The sequence below is a fragment of the Tyto alba genome, unplaced genomic scaffold, assembly GCF_018691265.1.
Source record: "Tyto alba isolate M040663 unplaced genomic scaffold, T.alba_DEE_v4.0 Super-Scaffold_1, whole genome shotgun sequence".
Taxonomy (NCBI): Eukaryota; Metazoa; Chordata; class Aves; order Strigiformes; family Tytonidae; genus Tyto; species Tyto alba.
The window spans coordinates 26,654,162-26,674,170 of NW_024881261.1; the positions used below are offsets into that span (position 1 = coordinate 26,654,162).

General features: G+C 39.8%; 1 protein-coding gene across 32 annotated transcripts in view; it reads right to left on the bottom strand.

The window, feature by feature from the left end:
* The window catches only part of KCNMA1 (potassium calcium-activated channel subfamily M alpha 1), a 509,088-nt gene extending 489,356 nt beyond the window's left edge, over positions 1–19,732 (bottom strand). For 31 of the 32 annotated variants that reach the window (XR_006165006.1, XM_032982029.2, XM_032982014.2 and 28 more), the window contains exon 1: positions 18,281–18,967. Coding sequence is in view for 31 of the 32 variants with exons in the window: in XM_032982029.2 (XP_032837920.2) it covers positions 18,281–18,610 (330 nt within the window). In the remaining variant the exon portion in view is untranslated. Of the gene's footprint in view, positions 1–18,280; positions 18,968–19,222 lie in introns of those variants that run through there. The other variant, XM_042789210.1, reaches the window with a different exon arrangement.
* Between the last annotated feature and the right edge of the window lie 277 nt (positions 19,733–20,009).

The window sequence follows — 20,009 nt, forward strand, 5'->3', positions numbered from 1 at the left end:
ACTCAGAACACTTGCTACATTCATTTAAAAAAAAAAAAAAAACAAAAAAACCAAAAAAAACTAGACAACGCTTCTGAACATACAGGATGTTATTTCTCTTCAGGAATGAGGAATATAGCTCTATTAAACTCTACCACCTCCAATTCCCAGGGAAGACCTTCAGTCAGTCAGACCAACATAGGGGGTGTCTCTGCAGGACTCCTCTACTGAAACCTGCACAGAGCTCAAATTCAACTTGAGAGCTGTTGGGGAAATCATTGTTATAATAATGAGACATATTTTAAGTCTGTATTATAATAAGACTTCATACCAAAGTGTCAGGAGAATCCCTGCTGCATAATAATTGAAGAAATAAAAAAATTAAGAACCCTACAACTCTTTGGACAAAGTAATATACAGGATGACAAGGAAGATACACTCAAGGCTAAATAGATCTCCATAACCACACCCTTCAGTCCTGCAGGCAGATACCACTTTATTCCAATTCCTATACAATGCATGCATTATCTGGAACTTACCATTTACCCCCAGGGTGCCAACACCATTAGAAGAATGCCAGAGGGATTTTTACACAAATGTGCTGGCATGAAGTAGCATATTGTAATTTATTACTTTAAGAATGCACTAGCTCATTCAATCCAAAAACGTCATACTAGAAGAAGGTATCTGAACAAAGCCACAAAATGGCTCTTCTTTGCAAAAGGAACAGAGCACAGGGTGAAGAGAAGAAAAGGGTGGGTAACTGAATTGATGTTTGGCTGCACAAATAGTGGGGATTTTAAGTCTACGATGATATAAGTATTTCATTAGAAAATGACCTAAAAAGTAAGAAGTGTTTAGCCACTAAAACAAAAATAAAACTCCTAAGTAGTGATGAACAAAAGCAATACAGCACAGCTTTTTACATGGTATCTCTTAATGCACTGTATCACAGTATCGTAATTTAGATGAAAAAGCAAACTAAAATGAAATACTAAATCTGCACTAATGAAGTCCTCTGAATGCTTTTGCCTGTACATTTACCAGCTAAATTTGTATAAATGCCACACAAAGATCCCAACTCGGAGAGCACTAGGGTCTGTGGATTAAAATCTCAGAAAGTATCCAACAATGTGACTCCAGGTAAAGCTTAACTTTTGATAATATTTCATTAGCATCTGATTATGTGAACATTTTGTAAATTTTTGCTCTGGACTGATAGAAACAGCAGTTTCTAAGAAGCACTTACACAGTACATACTTACGAAGTATCATTAGTGGGATGTGATAAAATAGTATACTACTTTTTCTTCCATGAAACCACATGTAGAGGTTTTAAGAAATCAAACTGATGTTTTATTTGAAACAACAAAAACCTATTTGTTGAGAACTTCTAAAATCAATTTCTACCATTAACTGCATTGAGAGAGAAAGCATTACTTTTTTTTTTATGTGTATCTTTGCTGTTACTATCAGCATGTAAAATTATTACAGGAGTTTAGTTAGCCTCAATTTTTTACCAGGAAAGGATAGAGTAGAAAACTTCTGTTTTAACCATTATCTGGTCACTGAGCTATATTTTAAGTACCTACACAATGAATGTTTACTCCTTAAGATCTATAGTAACAGAATTTATTCCAAAGAGGATAAAAAGATCACATTGTGCAGCACCAAGGTAATCAGAAAGCCATCTGGATAAATCAAAGAACAGTTAAGGTGTAACTTCTCACTAAAACTGAGCACTCACAGCTCTAGCTGTAGTCAGACTGAAAACATCACGGCACTTTTTGAACCCCAAGGCTTCAGAGCTCCTTAAACCACAGGGCACTGCTTATTTCTGCTACACTGATCAACCAGTAAGCCTCCTTTCCTGGCCTAAATCTATTTCTGGTCTAGCTCAGGTCAGGCCAAGATGCTCTGTGCAGTACTCATAAGGCTTACAAAGAGTGCAATAGAGAAGTAAGTGAGATATTTCATTTTCTTGTGGACAAAAAAAAAGGCATATATTGTCAAAGTAAGACTGCTACAATATACTGTGATTTAATACATCATGCGTTTTCCAACTCAATTGACCAACACCATGGAGTAGTGAAGTTCTAAGTAACATTAAACAATAGCCTGCTATCTATATTGTAAATAACTATTTCAGACTTCTATTTGCTAAGTAGGATAGCAGCCTGGCCTATCATCAATCTATTTCTCATGTAAACATACAGAAACAGCATCAAACCTTCTCTGATTTCTGGTAATTGCTCTTGCCAAAATTCTGCCATGAACTACAAATTACACTAGATAGAGCAACAGCCCTCCACATTGTAATGTTAACCTTGGGGGGTGGGGGGAAGTAGTTTCCAAACATGGAATGATAGTCTCTATGTAATTTATTGCCACCTATCTCATTCTGTGTTGAGAAGCATAGACTTCAGATGAGATAAAAGAAAACAGCACTAGAAAGATAAGTCCACAAGCACTGCACTGAAGAACTACGTGAACTCTGTAACACACCAACAGACTCACTGATAAAAAAAGAACAGCATAGAAATAGGCTAGAAAGGCATGAATGCACCAAGCATTTTTGAATTATGTAATATTCAACATTTTCTTTTCACTGTCTTCTCACAACCAGCTACTTCAGTGATGTATATTGCTCTCATCCTGGCACTTCTTTCATTCCAGTCTTGAAAAGCTGTGTTAAATTTCCCAAAGGCTCATCATTCAGTATGTCTGTTACAACATACTTACGTGTGTCTGCAATAATAGCTATTTCAACATATAAACCACATAAAATACTTAAATCTACAATTGTATGAAAACAGAAGAATTATTAAAAGTCAATGGAAACTATTAAATGGCTGACCACAGCTTTTATAGTCATTTTTAGCTGCTAAATCCTTCCTTATTGTCATCTAATCAGTTGATTTGAGGGGGTTTGTAGAATTTCTCAGACTTCTACAAATGAGAAACCTTGCATGCTTTCCACAACCTATTACAGACATTAAATTGAGCATAACAGACTTTCTCTAGTGGAACAACACATTACAAAAATGTCTAATTTTGGTGTAATTGCTCAAAAAATATTTGGTCACATTTTTACATATATAAAAATACATATTTTACACATACATATTTATATAGCCATACCCTAGGAATAAAAACATTTAGAGAATACAGCTGGGCAGAGGTGTATTGATGTATTGCGTAGAATTTTAGCATCAACAAATTAACTTATAATATGGAAAGAACTCCCAAAAACTATAAAGCCTTGTCAAAATAAGATTCCTGAAAGAAGAATGTGAATCAAGCTATTAACTGGCTTTGGTGTCGACTTAAAGTGATGAATTAAGACTAAAACATCAAGTATTTATTTCCTGTCAAAAAAGAAAAAAAAAAAAAAAGGAAAGTAGTTTCAGTATCATCTTTTCCCTTTCCCAGTCAATAAAACCCTGTTCAACTGACAGGTTTGTAAGTATTCCAGTTTTGGCAGAACAACATTTTCCTGAAAATTATTTATCAGAAGTGGAATTCATTCCACTACAAGGAGACAACCAACATTGTAATCTTACAAACCACCTCAAATCTTTCACTTGAGCGTTGGAAATTCAAGGGAGATGAATGAGACAAGCTCCTTCCCTATGAAATATTCTTGCCATGTTTTGGTTGGTTTGTTGGGGGTTTTTTAAACTACCAAAAAAAGGGTGAAACTTAGGCAGCAAGAAATAAAAGCACAGAGGGTGCTGAAAAAAAATTACAGACCATGATGGAATTTGACTTAAAGGCAGGTAATGAGATTGGGTTTTATTTTTAAACTGGCTAGAGATGTAGCTACTAAGCTCTTAAATTCACAAAATCTCTATGGCCCAATTTTTCCACTTGCTTTAAAGTCATGCCAAAAGGCCCAGGCACCTGCCCTCATGAATTATATTTCCCCAAAGATCGTGCATTAGAAGTCTTCTATCAGATACATGCTCCATAACACCGGCAGTGACACAGACATCATGTCTAACTAGTGCCATAATAATAACAGATTGTGTGCTAAACACCTCTGCCAAACTACAGACCCTGCACTGCAAATAGACACCGTGCTTTAATCTCTTCATTGCCATTTCTTTTCTCATCTAATTCACTTCTTCCCAGCATTTATACTGCTCACCTTTTGCATGTCTCCCAAATCAGGCAATACAATTCAATTTTTACAGTGATGCAATGACTACACTGAAAGTATTGCAGAGAACATATAGAACAAGATAATTTTGGTAATAAAAATGTCTACATAGATATTTTGTATTCTTCTTACACAAACAGAAATTTGTGGGGGGAAAATTGAGTTGGCAGCATACCTTTCACAATTTTTAGCTTGGATGACAGCTTTTCAAATTTTAGACATGTGCACTATTTTTCCAAAATACTGACTTTGTTTCCATTTGTTTCAAACTATGTTAACTCATTTATTTTCAAGCAAACCCATACAGGGAATTTTATGTTGTTTATAGGATGGATCAATACATTTACCTTATTAGTAATGAAAAAAAAATATTTAGCTTTTCAGCAACGCAACAGAAACAAGCATTTCAAACTATCTTATTAACCCTCTGACTTAGAAACAACACTACTCAAATAGCCTAACACCAAGGTTAGTCTTCTGTTTGTGATGTGTCACAAATCACATTACAGGTTACATAACACACTATATGTTTATTCTGGCTCAGATTCTTTCACCTGTTCTCCCCTGGCATTGCTAACACTACCAGATGGGTCCATTTTAAATTTAATTAATTTATCCCATCTCCTAGGATTTCAAAGTAGTAAAGCACTGACAAGAACTCTGGTTCTTTCCTTTCTTGGATATAGAAAAAGAATCTAGACACAGAGAGGTTTTCCTTTTAAGAACAGAATACAACATTCACAAATAAATATCTGGGGAGAACACATGTTGTTCAAAGAATCTAAAAATAGTACAATCAACAAGCATATGTTCAACTGGGAACCTTCCTAGATTCTAAAGTAACATTATTCTTTAAATCCAGTGTGGATATGAGCACTCAGAAACTGGTTTTTTTGTTTTTTTTTTTTTGTTTTTTTTTTTTTTGTTTTTTTTTTTTTGTTTTTTTTTTTTTTTTTAATGGCAATGGAGCAAGCATATTCAGTGTCTGCACATAGATAAAATTAATACCATACACTGCATACTGAACTAGACCAATTCCCTTCTCATCAGTCTTCATTCCCTCTCCCGTGTTACTTTTCTATTCTTACAAATTCCTTAACACACTACAGCTAAAATCTAGTTTCATCCAAAATAAAGGTTTGGGGGTTTTTTTAACTCCTTTTATTCTCTGCTTATGTAAAAAAATGTATCTTCAAGTAGGGAACTTAGTATGGCACAGCAAGTTTTAACAACCTGTAGTTCTCTAAAATAGTAACCGCTCTAATGGACTTGAAAACCATGCTCCCTTTATAAATCTCATAAATGAGCCGAGTGGATGTATATTAATTAAATCATCTGCTTATCCTCATCACTAGGTTGCTTTAGGACTGGGGCAAACCAGTTCTTCACAACCCTCCTCCCCCTCTGGCTTCCTCCTTATTATCTGCTTTCAGATCATAAGATGCATGAGGCAGAGGATCACTCCTTTGTCAAAGCTGGTAATAAGATCTGTCATAACTAAGCCTGCAAACCACATGGCCTCCGAATACTACAATAACAAAAATAGTTCAGATAGTTCTTTTAAGTTGCTAAGTCAAATTTTGACTACACAATGCTGCTTGTATAACATGAACCATTTTAAAACAATACCCTGTAGCCCTAGTAATTAATTTTCCCACTTACAGAAATTACTACAAAACCCACATGCCTTTCAGCCTTCTAAATGGAACTTAAATGGTGCAGAAGTATTGACACACAATACAGGAATGAATTTTATTCAAGCATATCAATATGAAACACAAACCAGCTTACAATGAGCACTGACACTTCTCCAAAGCCTGTCTCCATAATGGATACACTGCATCTCTCCTGATATTAAGACAGTTTCATAAAATTTTAGCTCCACATGTCACACAAATACACAAGAACCTCATGTTTCCACCTTCAGAAGTCTGGTGACATGCTTAAAGAGCATCAACTCAAAACTATGTAAACTTATCAGAAGCCTGAGGCCAGAAAACAAATAGAAACAATCTATAATTAAAATCTAAAGAATCCAATGATTATTTTTTTTTAAATACTTCATATCAAGGTGGCATTTTGTACAGAACCTGCACTGAAATAAAACAGTATTTTAATTGAAAAAAAATGATTCTTTTAAGAAAAGAATGCTCTAACACTTTAGTTTAACATTATATTCTTTTAAATTATTAGAAATGAGCTCAAATAAACCAAAATAAGCTGGTCACCAACATAAGCAGGAACCAATATCAATTTATTTACACAGATAAAGAATCCTCTACTCTCATTTATATTAGTTGCCAAAACACTATTATGGTCTTAAAACACATAATTTGTTCTGAGATTAAGCAAACTGTTATTTTCATCAGGTCTCAGAACACATTCTCATTTACCTATAACTGTTAGAGCCATCAATTTTAAGTCATGGGAATTATGTTTTTTCTATAGGAGTTACACAGTAGCCTACATTTACATACCATTTAGATGCAAAGAGTATTTTAGAAACCAACAGAAACTACAGCCTTACATTCACTACCAAAACCAATCCATTCCCAGAACTAAAACTATTTGTCCCAAGGAAAAGACAATTCAATCTGAGAAATACAATTACAAAAAAGCCCACATTTAAAATGGTTCCTCCAATTCTTGTTCATAAACATTTTTTGCAAAGCTAAGAAAATATAAATACACAATACACAATATTTAGAAATCAGATTATAATGCCAGAAGCTTTTCTACAACTTTTACCTTTAATTGAGTCTATCATTACCTTTCTCTCCACTTCTAATAAATGTTTTGAAAATGAAAGCTCTGGAGCTCAAGTCCTCAGTGCACCCTAAAAACAGCCTGGACATCAAGCTCTATCAATCACCTGCTGTCTCAGGCTAGATCAAATAAGCAACAAATGCTTTAAAACAACCTGTCCCAAGCCATTTTTCTTTCCCTTTAGCAGGACAAGTATTAATATCTTTATCTATACAGACTTCATACACTCACCAAAATTCTCAGAAAATCAATTTAAAAAAATATATAATTTTGAAATACTTATACTGAAATTAATCAATAGTTCTGTCACAGCCCAACACCTGTGATATTTTAAGGCAGTAAGATGTCATCCAAAGTCACAGTCTTACCATCATCTTTGCCAACTGGCTGGTCCACCGTCCACCCCTCAGCAGCCAGACAGGGCACAAACAGAAAGCCCGTGAGCACAAGCTGAACACTGAAGTCAGAGTTACAGCATAATGAAAGAAAGAGCTCTCTGGAAGAATAGTTGTAGGAGGCTATATGTATACTGTACAGTAGTTTGTTCGGGTTTCTTTTAAATAAAAAAAAAAAAAAAATAATAAAAAAAAAATAAAAATAAAAAAAGGAAAATAGACCCAGAAGCTTACCAAAAAGCTCACATATGATTTTCCCTAAAAACATACCTAACCTTTCCAAGGAGTGATACACAATAAAAGAACATAAAAGCTGCACGTGCTCTGTACTTCAGCATTTATACCCTCCAGACTAATCTAGCCCAGGTGTGGGGACTGCATACCCTGACCAGGTGGAATAGATCAGGTATACTCCTGGAGCTCATCTTCTTACTGAGTTTCACCTGAATGGAATCTACTTAACCACCCTTGAAAAGCTGTAGTTTTCTTTCAAAAGTGCATTCCTCGTTCAGCTAAAACGTGGAAGCAAACAAAGCCATAATCACCAAAGGACATAATGAAATTAATATTTAGCATGCTAATAACGAAACAATCTCACTTTTAAAACTTTCCAGTATTCAACTTTTACCTATGAAATCCTTCCTGCTCTGGAGCTACTACCACCTGCCAGTCACAGCCTGTCCTCAGCACAGCTCAGGTATCTCACAGTGAGTCTCCTCTCAGACTTTAAAGCTTGGATTTATTAGTACTGTCAAACCATCACCTCAGGACTGGACCTAAGTCCAGTCTTAGAAGACTAAATAAAAAATACTGCTGCCCCAAAACACTTAACTTCTTCTGATGGAATAAATTTGTTTTTTAAAAAGTGGTAAGTGATATAACTTAGCTTCAACAGGCACCAGGTATGGTTCACATCACCTTCTCTTCATACCAAGTCATGAAGTAGATATAAACACTGCATAATGTGGCCCAGACACCTTCACAGAAATAATCATGCAATTAGGTATGTGTCTAAACCAAATTGGTATTCCCTCTGCCGTCTTAAGAGCGCATGGGTGCACCACAGTTAAGCGGTCCTAACTTAAGAGTTCTATTCACTATCATATCATCCCCTCACCCTCCAACACACCCACCCACACCCCTTAAATCAACTTGCTATGTAACGTGATCCACCTCTTAACAAGACTCAGCAATACCCTGGCTGATCATTAGTGAGGGACTTTAACAATTAGTAATTCAGCAGGTTTATTCTCTTACTGCACCTGATGCAAGTCAAGTCTTTTCTGCAATACCCTTGAGCTGTTGCAGGTAGGAACATTAGCTATTTCAAAACTGAATATTCTATTTCTTTATGTATAAAAAGCAAACAGATGAGCTTATGAAATTCTGAATGTGACACAGGGTTAGAGCCTAGAGGCTGAACTATTTTCTACCTCTACAAATTATGAATATACATTCTCTCATTCAGCCACTCTTTAATAAGACAGGAAAGTTTCTAAATAGTGTTTCTGTAATCAATTGTAAGGATACATTTCACTTTTGTACACAGCTGGCATAGGAGCAAGATTAATACCTACTCACTTTAAACTATTAGCATTTCTCACTTTAAAGAACAGAAACACAAAAACAAATAATCGCATGGACAGGTAACAAAGGCAGAAGTTTATATAAGGCTTTACTAAAGCAACAGTAGCCATTGAAATGATAGCATGTTCTGATTATCCCCCCAGTTTCAGTATGGGAGCATGAAAAAAATATTTTTGAAACTTATTTTTAATTGAAGTTATTTCTAAGAGCAAACGGCTTGAAATAAATATTTTTGGTGAGGGGGTGTGTATCAGCCTCTTAGGTGAAAGAAAATTAAATGTTAATGCCAGAGACACTGCTACTTTGAAGAGCTTTAAAAGAGTGTGTAACTTTACAAACATTGAAGAATGTTCTCCTATGTTTATATATACAGTGAAGAGAAGCCAAGGAGTTAAGTAAAGCCTACTCAAGTGCAGAATATGATGTGTAATGTCAACATGAAAAAAAAAAAGGTACCTGGATTTTAGCTGTTATGTTCGTTGACAAGCATCTAAATAAGGAAACAAGTTTTCAAAAACAGTAACACCTCTTTCTGAAAACATCTGAAATTATCACTGATTCTGAAACTGAACTCCTTATTCAAATCTTAAATATAAATTTTGCTGTCTAAACAGCTGTTTTGTGCAAGTGTTGACGTAAGTTCCGCATATTAACCTACAAAACTGCTATGTGAGTTCTCTTCAAAAATCATGCATAACTTAATAAACATAATGTCATCAACTGGAAATTAGAAAAATCATATGTTTTTTTCTTCTGATCCTGAAATCACGTCTTATCATTCAGTTGGCAACTCAAAGATACCAAGGTTTTCCTATAGTACATATCATTTAAGATAACATTAAAATTTTATCACTTAAATCATAAAGGCAGAGTCAAAGCTCCACAATGTGGACAGCATTTTCACTTTTAGTAAATTGAAACTTGATTATATCCTAGGGACACATCCCAGCAAAGCAAGTAAAATTATTTTTACAAATATCAAAACTGTGAAATTTTTAGTGTTGCTTTCTTTTAGGAACAACAGATCTGTAATACAAATTCTGGTCTCCTGATTCATGAAAAGACAACACCATAACTTACAGATAAGGCAGGGTCAGAGGAAGAAAACCAGCATCTAGTCAGGGAAAATTTTGTATGGCCTTAAACCAAAACCCAGACCCTCTCTCAATGAAAAACGTAATTCCTTAAGCATATAATCCACATCCCTCTTAAAAAAGCACAACATAACAAATGGTGGCTATAACCTTATCCTGTAGACAGCTGAAAAAATAAAATTACCGTAAAGGATGCAAAGAAACAACTCTGCATTATAGCTGAGAGCCTTAAGTGATATGAAAATAGTACGAACATAAAAGCAGCAATCCACTATTTCTGATGCAGAAGGAATCAGAAGCCTCTGGATATAAATGTGTTGGGAATAGGAGAAAACTAACACAAAGAGCTGGAAAAACTTGCCACGTAACCGCATCAGTTTATCAGAAATGTATAATCAAAGCATTAAATTGCCTCATTAGGAAAAATGTTTGTACCACATATAGACAGACCCTGCACTGTTTCCTCTTAAGCAAGCTGTTCTTGTGATTAAAAGGAAAAGGAAAAAGGAGGGGTTTTTCCTTCAGTCCTCACAACGCAAGCAGAGTTTATCAGCTTCCTTATGAAACAATATTTTTAGTATGATAACCTAGAAAATGTAAAAACATCACACATCTGCCTGTTGTTCAGCAAACTCACTTTCAAAAAAGTGACGTCAAACCACTTGTAGCCAAAGGATTCGCCGTATCTGAAAGAATCTGAAGTGCTCTACACCAGCTATGACCATTATAGGTCAAAGAAGCTAGGAACCTGTTTCAAGTAATTTCTGTCCAGCAGAATACCCATGCATAATCACAACTAAAATGAGTTTAACACAGTTGATGCTAGAAAAAATTACAAGATGCTTACACAAAAAATCCTTCTAATATATTTCACTTTATTTTTGTAATATTAACATCACCCCTTGCAAATAGTTTTCTTTAGAGACATATCTGTAATGTTTCCTCTATACTTAAAATGGAAAATTAATCCAGCACCAGTAGTGATAGAGTTAATCTCATTAATAATAGCAAATTTAAAGTGAGTCACCTTTTCAGTTTAATAAATAAGAGCTAAACCATTACATAAAAATGTAAAAGATATAATAAAAAATGAATGAAATATAACAAGAAGGAAAATGCCAAGTATTTAGTCAGCATTTGCTTGGATAAAGAGGAAAAAAACTGTATTATATATTTATCCCTAGGTATAAAAATGCAACACAGTAGACCTGTATCTAGCAATTACAGTGTCAAAACACTCCAATTCTGGCCCAGTTGTTGTGTTCCGCTACAATTGTTGATGATGTTACAGTACTTCTCAACACTCTTCTGGCTTGGTGATAGGATTTGTTTTTTTTTTTTTTTTTCTCCACTATATGTTAGCAGTTTTGATATTTAAGTTAGGTAGTGAAGCTGAGGACATGCAAAGGGATTTCCAGGAGTCAGGGCTGCAGCCGCACAGGCACCACTGTCCTACAGGTGATCCGTGGGGCAGGGGACCTTTGCGAGTTCCACTAAAAGTGCACTTAGTGGTTCCAAAAAAAAGAGCCAATATTGACCGTTGCGCATCAGCTTGCAGGAGAGATGCCATGATAGGATATTATCAGCAGTTCAAGCACTCAAATTTTGATATCCAAGGGGGGGCCTGGCAGAAGGTCTAAGTCTTGACTGGAATGGAAACAGACCTTGTGTGATTTTTAAATATTATGTTTCGAATATTGGAATCCCAGACATACCAGCCACAAGCCAAATAAATACACCTCACTACAATAAAAGAAAAAAGCTTTTAAAAGCTTAAAATGTTAACATAAGACTAATTTTTTAAAAAATATCTGATTCATCTAGAACACTGTGAACATCTAGGCCTGAGTCCAAAACTGCTGAAGTTATTAGGACTGCCTCCTTCTATTTCAACAGGCTTTGGATAACACTCCCTGTTTCTGTAACTCTCAGACAAATACATGCAGTATATCATCTCAAAGCAAACTGAACTCAACACATTTCAGTGGCAGTGCATTCATTTAAACAGAACCATGCATACTATATATGGGAATAAAGTGTTCCTCTCAAAGATGCAAACCCGATGTATCCTCAGGCTATAAATACCATCAGGATTCAAAACGGGCCCTTCCTGACCAATACATCTCTGACAGGCACAGAAGATAGGTATCTTTCTTTCTCATTTATTGATCCAGCTATGTTATTGGTAAAAGTGCTAACAAACTTCTGTCATCACCCAAGGTGACCTATGTGCCATAGACAAAGTGCTCACACATACAAACCATGAGGTCTAGTGGGAATCTGTGTATTTATCCCTGTGTAAAGTTTACATAAATGCCAGTCTAGTCTTGTGATCTAACAGTTTTGCACTCACTTCACAGGCTGGGTGGAAGATTCAGGCATTGCAGTCCTGCGAGGAGCAGGGAGTTGGTCTCAATGATCCTTACGGGTCCCTTCCAACTTGAGATATTCTACGATTCTGTGATTCTAAGCCGTCAACCGTGTAGCAGCATATGAACTCATTACAGAAATGCAGCATTTTATGATAGCTTTTTAAAGTGCAGTCCCTTTCCTTTTGCCACTGAAATAATATGTGGGGGAGAAAAATATTTTTTAACCATTAACACCCACACATAATGTTTGAGCAATCTTTCCCTTAGAAAACCTCCACAAACTGTATTCACTGTGTCCTTCTCAGACTTGTAATGTTTCAGTAATTTTCATACATGTAAAATACATAATTTTGTGCACTGTGACTATGTATGTTTAATAGAACCAAAAGGATACCCCATTCCCTAATTTTACCTGGAGTTATTTTATGTTTACATCTCACCAGGTTCTCTGGCACTGCTGCCCTACAGACTCACACTACTGTTGGATTCCACAGAATAGCAGAGCCAATCTCTGAAGGAACCGTGAGCACTGCACTGTATTTTGCCTGCTGACTAGAGATTACTGCTTCTTTTTAGGATTTGTCCCAGGAAGGACACTCAATAACTAAAACTCACAATCCACATTCTTGCAATAGTACAGGACAAACATGGACCGTCACTGCTTTTTGAATGATAATCATTAGATCCTGTCCCTGCAGAGATTATACTTAGGACTAGAGCCCTCTAAATTTTCAATGTTTCTATCTCTGGGGCTATACGCTGCCCTCATTCTGCATTCAGAAATCCCACCGCATCAAAACTGTGTGCATAAATCATTGTTCTTTAAAAGCTTTTTGTTCCCTATTACAGGCATTTCTTCTATTGAGCTAAACTGGAAAAAACTGTGAAATCTAATGGTTTCCAACCAGGATTTACAGATTTGCAAATGTGTGAGAATTGCAAATTATTTCTGAGAGCAGATTTTCTCCTTAAATGTATGTGTTGCAAAGCCTTGAAAATAAGTATGATACTACATTGAAGTAACATTTTTGTTGAGATTGTTTGGTTTACAGCTTAAATCCTTGTCCATACATTTTCTTTTCTGCATGCATAACCAATTTTAGCATGTGTTTATAAAATGTGAAATCCATTACGAGCTCCAGAGAGCCGAGTGCCTTCCTTTTCGCAGCGTGCGAAACAGCAGCACACACCTCTCCGAACTGGTGCTTTTTTTGCTTGCAGAAACACCATCTGCAAAGAGCTGTGAGTACCTTTTCTTTTAGTCCTTGACCTCTCCGCCATCTCTCAACTGGCAGCCCGTCCGGTGGGATGCTCACGGAGTAATTACGCCCAGACCACCTGATAGCCATGAGCCGGGAAGGACTCGGTGCCTCCAGCCAGGCTGCGCATGTGACTAACGAGCGAAATGCGTTACAGTGCACTGCTAATCCCTTGAGCCTTCCAGTTGTTCATGGGCTTCTGCACGGTACATCTTCGAGAGAGTCAAGGTGAGGTTTCCACATACAGGTTTAAATGAAGGGATCTCCTGCCCTATGTGTCCCCACATGCCTTCCAACATACTCTCATGCTTTTCTCCATATACAGTGCCTTGTTTTGAATTTGTTTCTTTTGTTTTATTTGGAGAGGACGTTGATGCAGGTATTGCTAGGAAATCAACACACCTAGATATATGAGAGCCAGTTTGGTAGAAATGCTTCTTTTGTGGAAAACTTACATTTTCAGGCCCTAGAGGTCTGGATGAAAATTCTGAATTTTTCAAAGAAGACTTCTGCAAATATTGTATTTCCATTGAAAATTGATTTTTTCTATTAAAAACAAGCAGGAATGTTCCTTGGTTTCTACTGACCAAATCCAGCACGGTGTAATTTATCAAATTTCAAAAATATGCAGACCAATATCAAAGAAGACTATTATGACTTGTAATTTCAGGCTAGCAACTGCTATCTATAATCATAATGTAATTTCATTTTATATGTATACAAGTCCTGGGTTGTGTGGCAGAAAAGCTCTTCAAAACACTGATATCACTCCAACAGGAGCACCGCGACAAAGATACGTCCTACCTGCCAAAGCCCTGAAGGCAGAAGGTACATAAGGGGTACCGCTCTTTGGGGAACCAAGGGGGAACCCTGTGATACAGGGTCCGGTACCACATTGTTCAAAAGGGTACAAATTTCACTTCGTTCTGCAGTGGTCAGCCTCAGGAGCCGATCCTGCCCCACACTTGGGCTCTCCCACCCCGCTGCTCCTTCTTCTTAAGAGATTGTTCGAAGCCAAAACACTGTATCAGATAACGTCAGTCTAAAATGCCCTTCAAGAGCACAGAAAATGCAGTATCAGATCCATATAATAAGAACTACAGGTTGTATAATACACATTTTGCCACTATGTGTCCTGTGTACTTCACCATGCACATTTATTTTATTTTTCTGATATTTCTAGAAACAAGAGGAACTAATAGTGACAGAGTCCAGCCCACTGAATTTCAACCTCACATTCTACTTTTCATACACAAATAGGAATGAGTTGGTCAAGGAACAAAGAAAAAGCAAAGAGAAGATAGGTTCTTTATCAATATCTAAGCATTCTTCAAAATGCAGATTACAAACACTGAGGAGATAAACAGCATTTGTTAATTCTCTGCACTATGACTGTAGCTAATTTTGGAAGAATGACATCTAAAATTACATACCATACTAACTAAAGGAATATAAGGGCTTCAATTGTAATGACTCTCACTTCACATGAAACACTGACAACACGGGTCAAGATTTACATTTTTCCTTTTGACAGATTTTTAAAAATGTCATCTCACAAAGCAAGCATGGAGCATAAAAATCCTAAAACTTCAGCAATCATTTCTAGTACAGGATTAATATTAATGTTCTAGTCATATACGATGGCATAAATTGGATATGGAATTTTAAGGGGCAACATTTATCATTCTTTTACCAGAAGTTTTCATGTTCTTGACTTGCAGTATCTTGACTTTCTTATCTCCAAAAAAAAAAAAAAAAGACCCACACTGTAGTGAAGTTTCATACCACAAAGTGTTAAACTGTTTATATCATGATTTTGAATTCTAACCTTAAATTCAATGAGTTAGGGAGGAAAAAAAAAAAAAAAACAAAAAAACAACAACAAAAAAAAAAAAAAAAAAAAAAAAAAAAAAAAAAAAAACAGAACAACCCACATTCTAAATCCTCCTATGCAGCCATTAAAAAGTATTATATCCAAAAATCATGTTGGCTGTCATTGATAAATCTGAGGAATACAATGTTGTGCTAAAATATAGCAGGGAAAAAAAATAAAACATTTTGCAGTTCCTTGCAATAACTTATATGGAGATGGGTGTTATCACAGTAACTATGTGAATTATTCAATAAGAAACCACAGAAAGTAGACATGAGAACGGTTTCTTTCAGCTCCTTGCTGGGACCGCTCTTTCTGTAGGTGGTGAGACGATGTTGGGATAACCCAACTCTGCTACAACCTGCAGAGCAGCATAAGAGGCAGCACAGGGAAGGAGAGGTCCTAACATGCAGAAAACTTCTTCAGTCCCACAGTAGGAGGAGCTACTTCTTCTAAAATTGCTTTTGCTAACAGGTCCAATATAGTTGACATAGCATGTATATGCATTCACATTTTCCACCTGCAGCCGCAGCAGCCTTTCCCGAGTTACCATGCAGCACGAAGCATGTGTTTGATAACAGCAAAGTTTAAGACGTTTCCAGTCGTTACTTCAGTTAGCCTTTATACCCTAAACACTAGAAAAGTGTTTTGCAATAGCGAGTTACTCCTTGCACACACAGAATTCTCTCCAATTCACCATTTCAGCGTGTAAGGAATGCAGGATCAATCCCTGAAAGTTCTTCTCTACCAGAGGCTTGAAAATCCTCACAAGTGGAACAAATACAATTTAAAAGGAGACATATATCTCCCCCTACCTGTAGAGTCCTTTATCCTCCTGCCCCAGGGAATGTCATTCATCGACAAAGCAACTTTGGGTCTCAAACATGAAATAAATTCAAATCCTGCAAACTGACATAGCTGCAGAATGTTAAATCATTCATACTGGAAGTGTTGAAACCTCTCGATGATACCTGTTACTTAGTGAACTGATACGTTTAGCCCAAGAGGTTTTAAAGACAACTTGGATACACCTTTCTGTACTGGTTAAGAAATTAATGATCTGCTTTAACTGACTGTGTCCCAACAATGGACTATCACACCAACAACACCCACCAAGACACTGTGCAGAAGATGTCTGTGTACAAGCCTCTTAACTTTCCATTCTCTCAAAGAAAGAAGCACGAGGTGATAACCTGTAGGATTTTCTTTTTCATCAAGATCCCTGATAGCCCTTGCAGATTTGCCTCATCATGTGGAGAGGAAAATGCTAAATACACACAGAAGAAACTGAAGGTGAGTCTTAACTACCCACCCATTCTTGAAAATCACCTTTTACTGTTGTAGGAAATGGTATTTTACAAGACACGCTTATGACCACAAATTCATTCGAGCTTTGTCATCGTACCTGGATAACACCTCTCTAAGAAAGTTCAGGTTAGGTCTTGAATGAAATCAAAAATGCCTACAGATAAGTGATACTGCCTGGTAAGTTTCCTGAAGCTTAAGGGTGAGTTAAAAGCTTTTATTTATTCCTTATCTCTAGCAATCACTTCTTCCGTAGACAGGCCAAGTTCACTGTAACTGCTCTACCTCCAACTGGAACGCGGAGGTTCACTGTGGCAGCCCAAAGTTGATGCCTACCTAGCTAAACCCAAATACACAAACAAACAAGAACCGTAACTTCTTGCACTCCAGCTTTGTTTCTGATTTCCCCTAAGTGTTAGATCCTTCCTACAGCTGGGTTATGCACTGTATCAAGTGTGTTTAGGGGGGAGGGGACAGGAGAAAGGGGAAGACAGCTCACTGTACGTCAAAGCAAGCCAGCAACCTAGCAACCATATATTAAAAGGTGTGTGTGTTTTTGTGGGTGTCTGTGTGCCAGGAATAACTGAAGCAGATATTATTCCATTTGTAATCCAAAAAATGTGAAAAGGGAAGGGGAGAAACTCCAGCTGCTGGTCTATTTTGGGGTCTGTCAAAATCTACTTTCACAGAGTCTTAACACTTTCTATCCCATCTGTCTTAAACAAAAATGAAAGTCCTGACCTGAGCAAGTTCTTGGCTGTGGTTTGAAAGGAGACCCTTCAAACCAGGAGCTGACCTTACTTCACACACTACGCTTTCTTCCAGCTGGTAATACGCAAAAATCAAAGGGGCAGAGAGGTTGCCTCAAAGGTTTCACGCTTAGGTTAAAAGAACACTGATCTAGTGCGTTGCATTAAGCACCTCTAGCTAGCTACATTTATCAAACGGAACCACCAAGGATTCTCAGGAAGTGGAACTAGTGTTAAGAAGATTTGAGTGAGAAGTTTGCCTTTTCAATTTTGCCCAAGTTTCGCATTCCACGAGAGAATTGAGAGTTTAGATCAGCAAATACACCCCGCCACCATACGCGGCCCCGGGGATGCCCATCAACGTCTGAACCGCAGCATCTCACCACGCCGGGGGCGAGTGGACACCAGGTGTAACTGGTGCTGCCCGATGACAACAAGCGTGTCCCTGCGTGGGGTGGGTGGGAGGAAGGGGGGGGGAGGGGGGGAGGCATGTCTCAGGGCTGCACCCGGCACCTCACCGCTCCAGCCACGCTCCCCACAGCCCGTGGCGACCCTACCACCACCGCAGACAGCGCACCGCCATCCAGTGACAGCCCAACGGCGTCTCCTCCGGTGCCACCTCGCCCAGGTGTCCTGGTCTACGAGGCTGGGCTCCCACTCCTCCTCCTCCACCACCGCCACCGCCACCAAACCATCACCGGCACCAGGAGGGGAAGGGGAGGGGGTGGGGGGGGAGTTACCTTGGTTTTGACCCCGCAGTGGCAGCAGACAGTCCACAGGTACTTGAGGGTCCTCCACAGCAGGATGATAAACAGTCCCCCAAAGAAAGTGACCATGGATGAGGCGAGGAAAGCCCACCACATGCGCTGTCCGCGGCTATCGCAGGGCACCTCCATGGTCACCGGGATGATGAGCGCATCCATCTTGGGCACATTGACGGGGGAGGAGGACGAGTCTGTGTTGAGATTGTTGGCGTTGATATTGTTACTCATTCTAATGCCGCCGCCGCCGCCGCCGCCGCCGCTGCCGCCCGGGTAGGAGCCGCCGCCGCCGCCGCTGCCATTTGCCATAGCTAACAGCGAGCCGGGCGCGCAGGGGCTTCCGAGAGCTCCTCCCGCCGCCAGCGCCCCCCAAAAAACCCATCACCAGCCATATTGCTGCTGCTGCCGCCGCCGCTGCTGCTCAGCGGAAAAAGAATAAAAATAATAATAATAAAAAAATAAAATAAACCCAAAGCAAAACAAACAAACAAACAAACCAAACAAACAAAAGAAGGTGAAGAAAAGCGACCGCACAAAATCCCCGGGTCCCTCTCGGGAGCCGACAGGCCGGTGAATTCCGAGCGTCCTCCTTGTACGGCGAAAATAATATTTAAAAAAAAAAAAAAGAAAAAAAAATTAAAAATAATAATAAAAAGGTAGTCTCCTCCTCAGATTCCCACCCCTTCCTTCTCCCGCATACACAGCCCCCACCCCGCCCACCCCCAAAAAAATCATCCACCACCACCACCACAAACTGATGCCTCGGAGCGTCTCTCCAAGATACCCAGCGCTGCAACCCCGCTGGCCTCAGCGGGGATCTCTCCTCCGCCGCCGCCGCGGATCTTCCCGGAGGTGGTCTGTTGTTATTGTTATTAGTCTTTAACTTGTTATTAGCGATACTCGGTCTCCCCCCCCGCGCACCCTCCTCCTCCTCCTCCTCTTGCAAGTCCAGCCCCTTCCTCTCCTCTTCCCCCCTCGGTGCCGGCAGCAGCCTCCTGTGGCTCCTAATTCATCCTCCGCTGGCCCATCTGTGCGTGCGCTGCCGCTGCCGCCGCCTCCTCGCCCATCCTTCAGGAGCTCCCGCCAGGGCCCCGGCTGTCGCTCAGGCTGTTGCTCCCACACGCGCAGCGGCGCCGCCGCCGGCTCCCCGCCCCTCCCTGCCTGCCGCCGGGGGACGCGCCGGCCCCGCTCCCGCTCCCGCAGACGCGGCCCTGACCGGGGCGCTCAGAAGGGCCCCGCGGGCTGAGGGGTGCCGGGACGCCGCGCTGCCGCCGCCAGGGTTGGGGGGCGCCGGCTCAGGCGGGTCCCCGGCCCCTCATGGGGACAGCGCCGAGCGGCGGCGCCGCGCTCCCCGCCCCGCGGCCGCTCGGTCCCGCTGGCGGAGCCGCCGAGGCAGCGAGCGGCCGCTCCGGAGGGCGGCGAGGGGCGGGTGGCGGGGGGGGGGGGTGGGGGGGAGGTGAGTGTCGGGAGGTGGGGGGCGCCGAGGCGCTTCACAGGTGGCGGCGAGGCGGTGCTCGGCCACGCCGGGGAGCTCCCGGTCCAACAAGTCCCGCCGGCCCAGGCGGGCCCATCGCCGCCGCGCAGCGCTCTCCGCAGCCGCGGTGGGGCGGGGGCAGGCGGCAGCGGTCCCGTGTGTCGTTCCCCCCCCTACCCCCCCCTTCCCGTGCGCGGGGCTGCTTTGGCGGATGTCATGACGCAGCGGCTAACG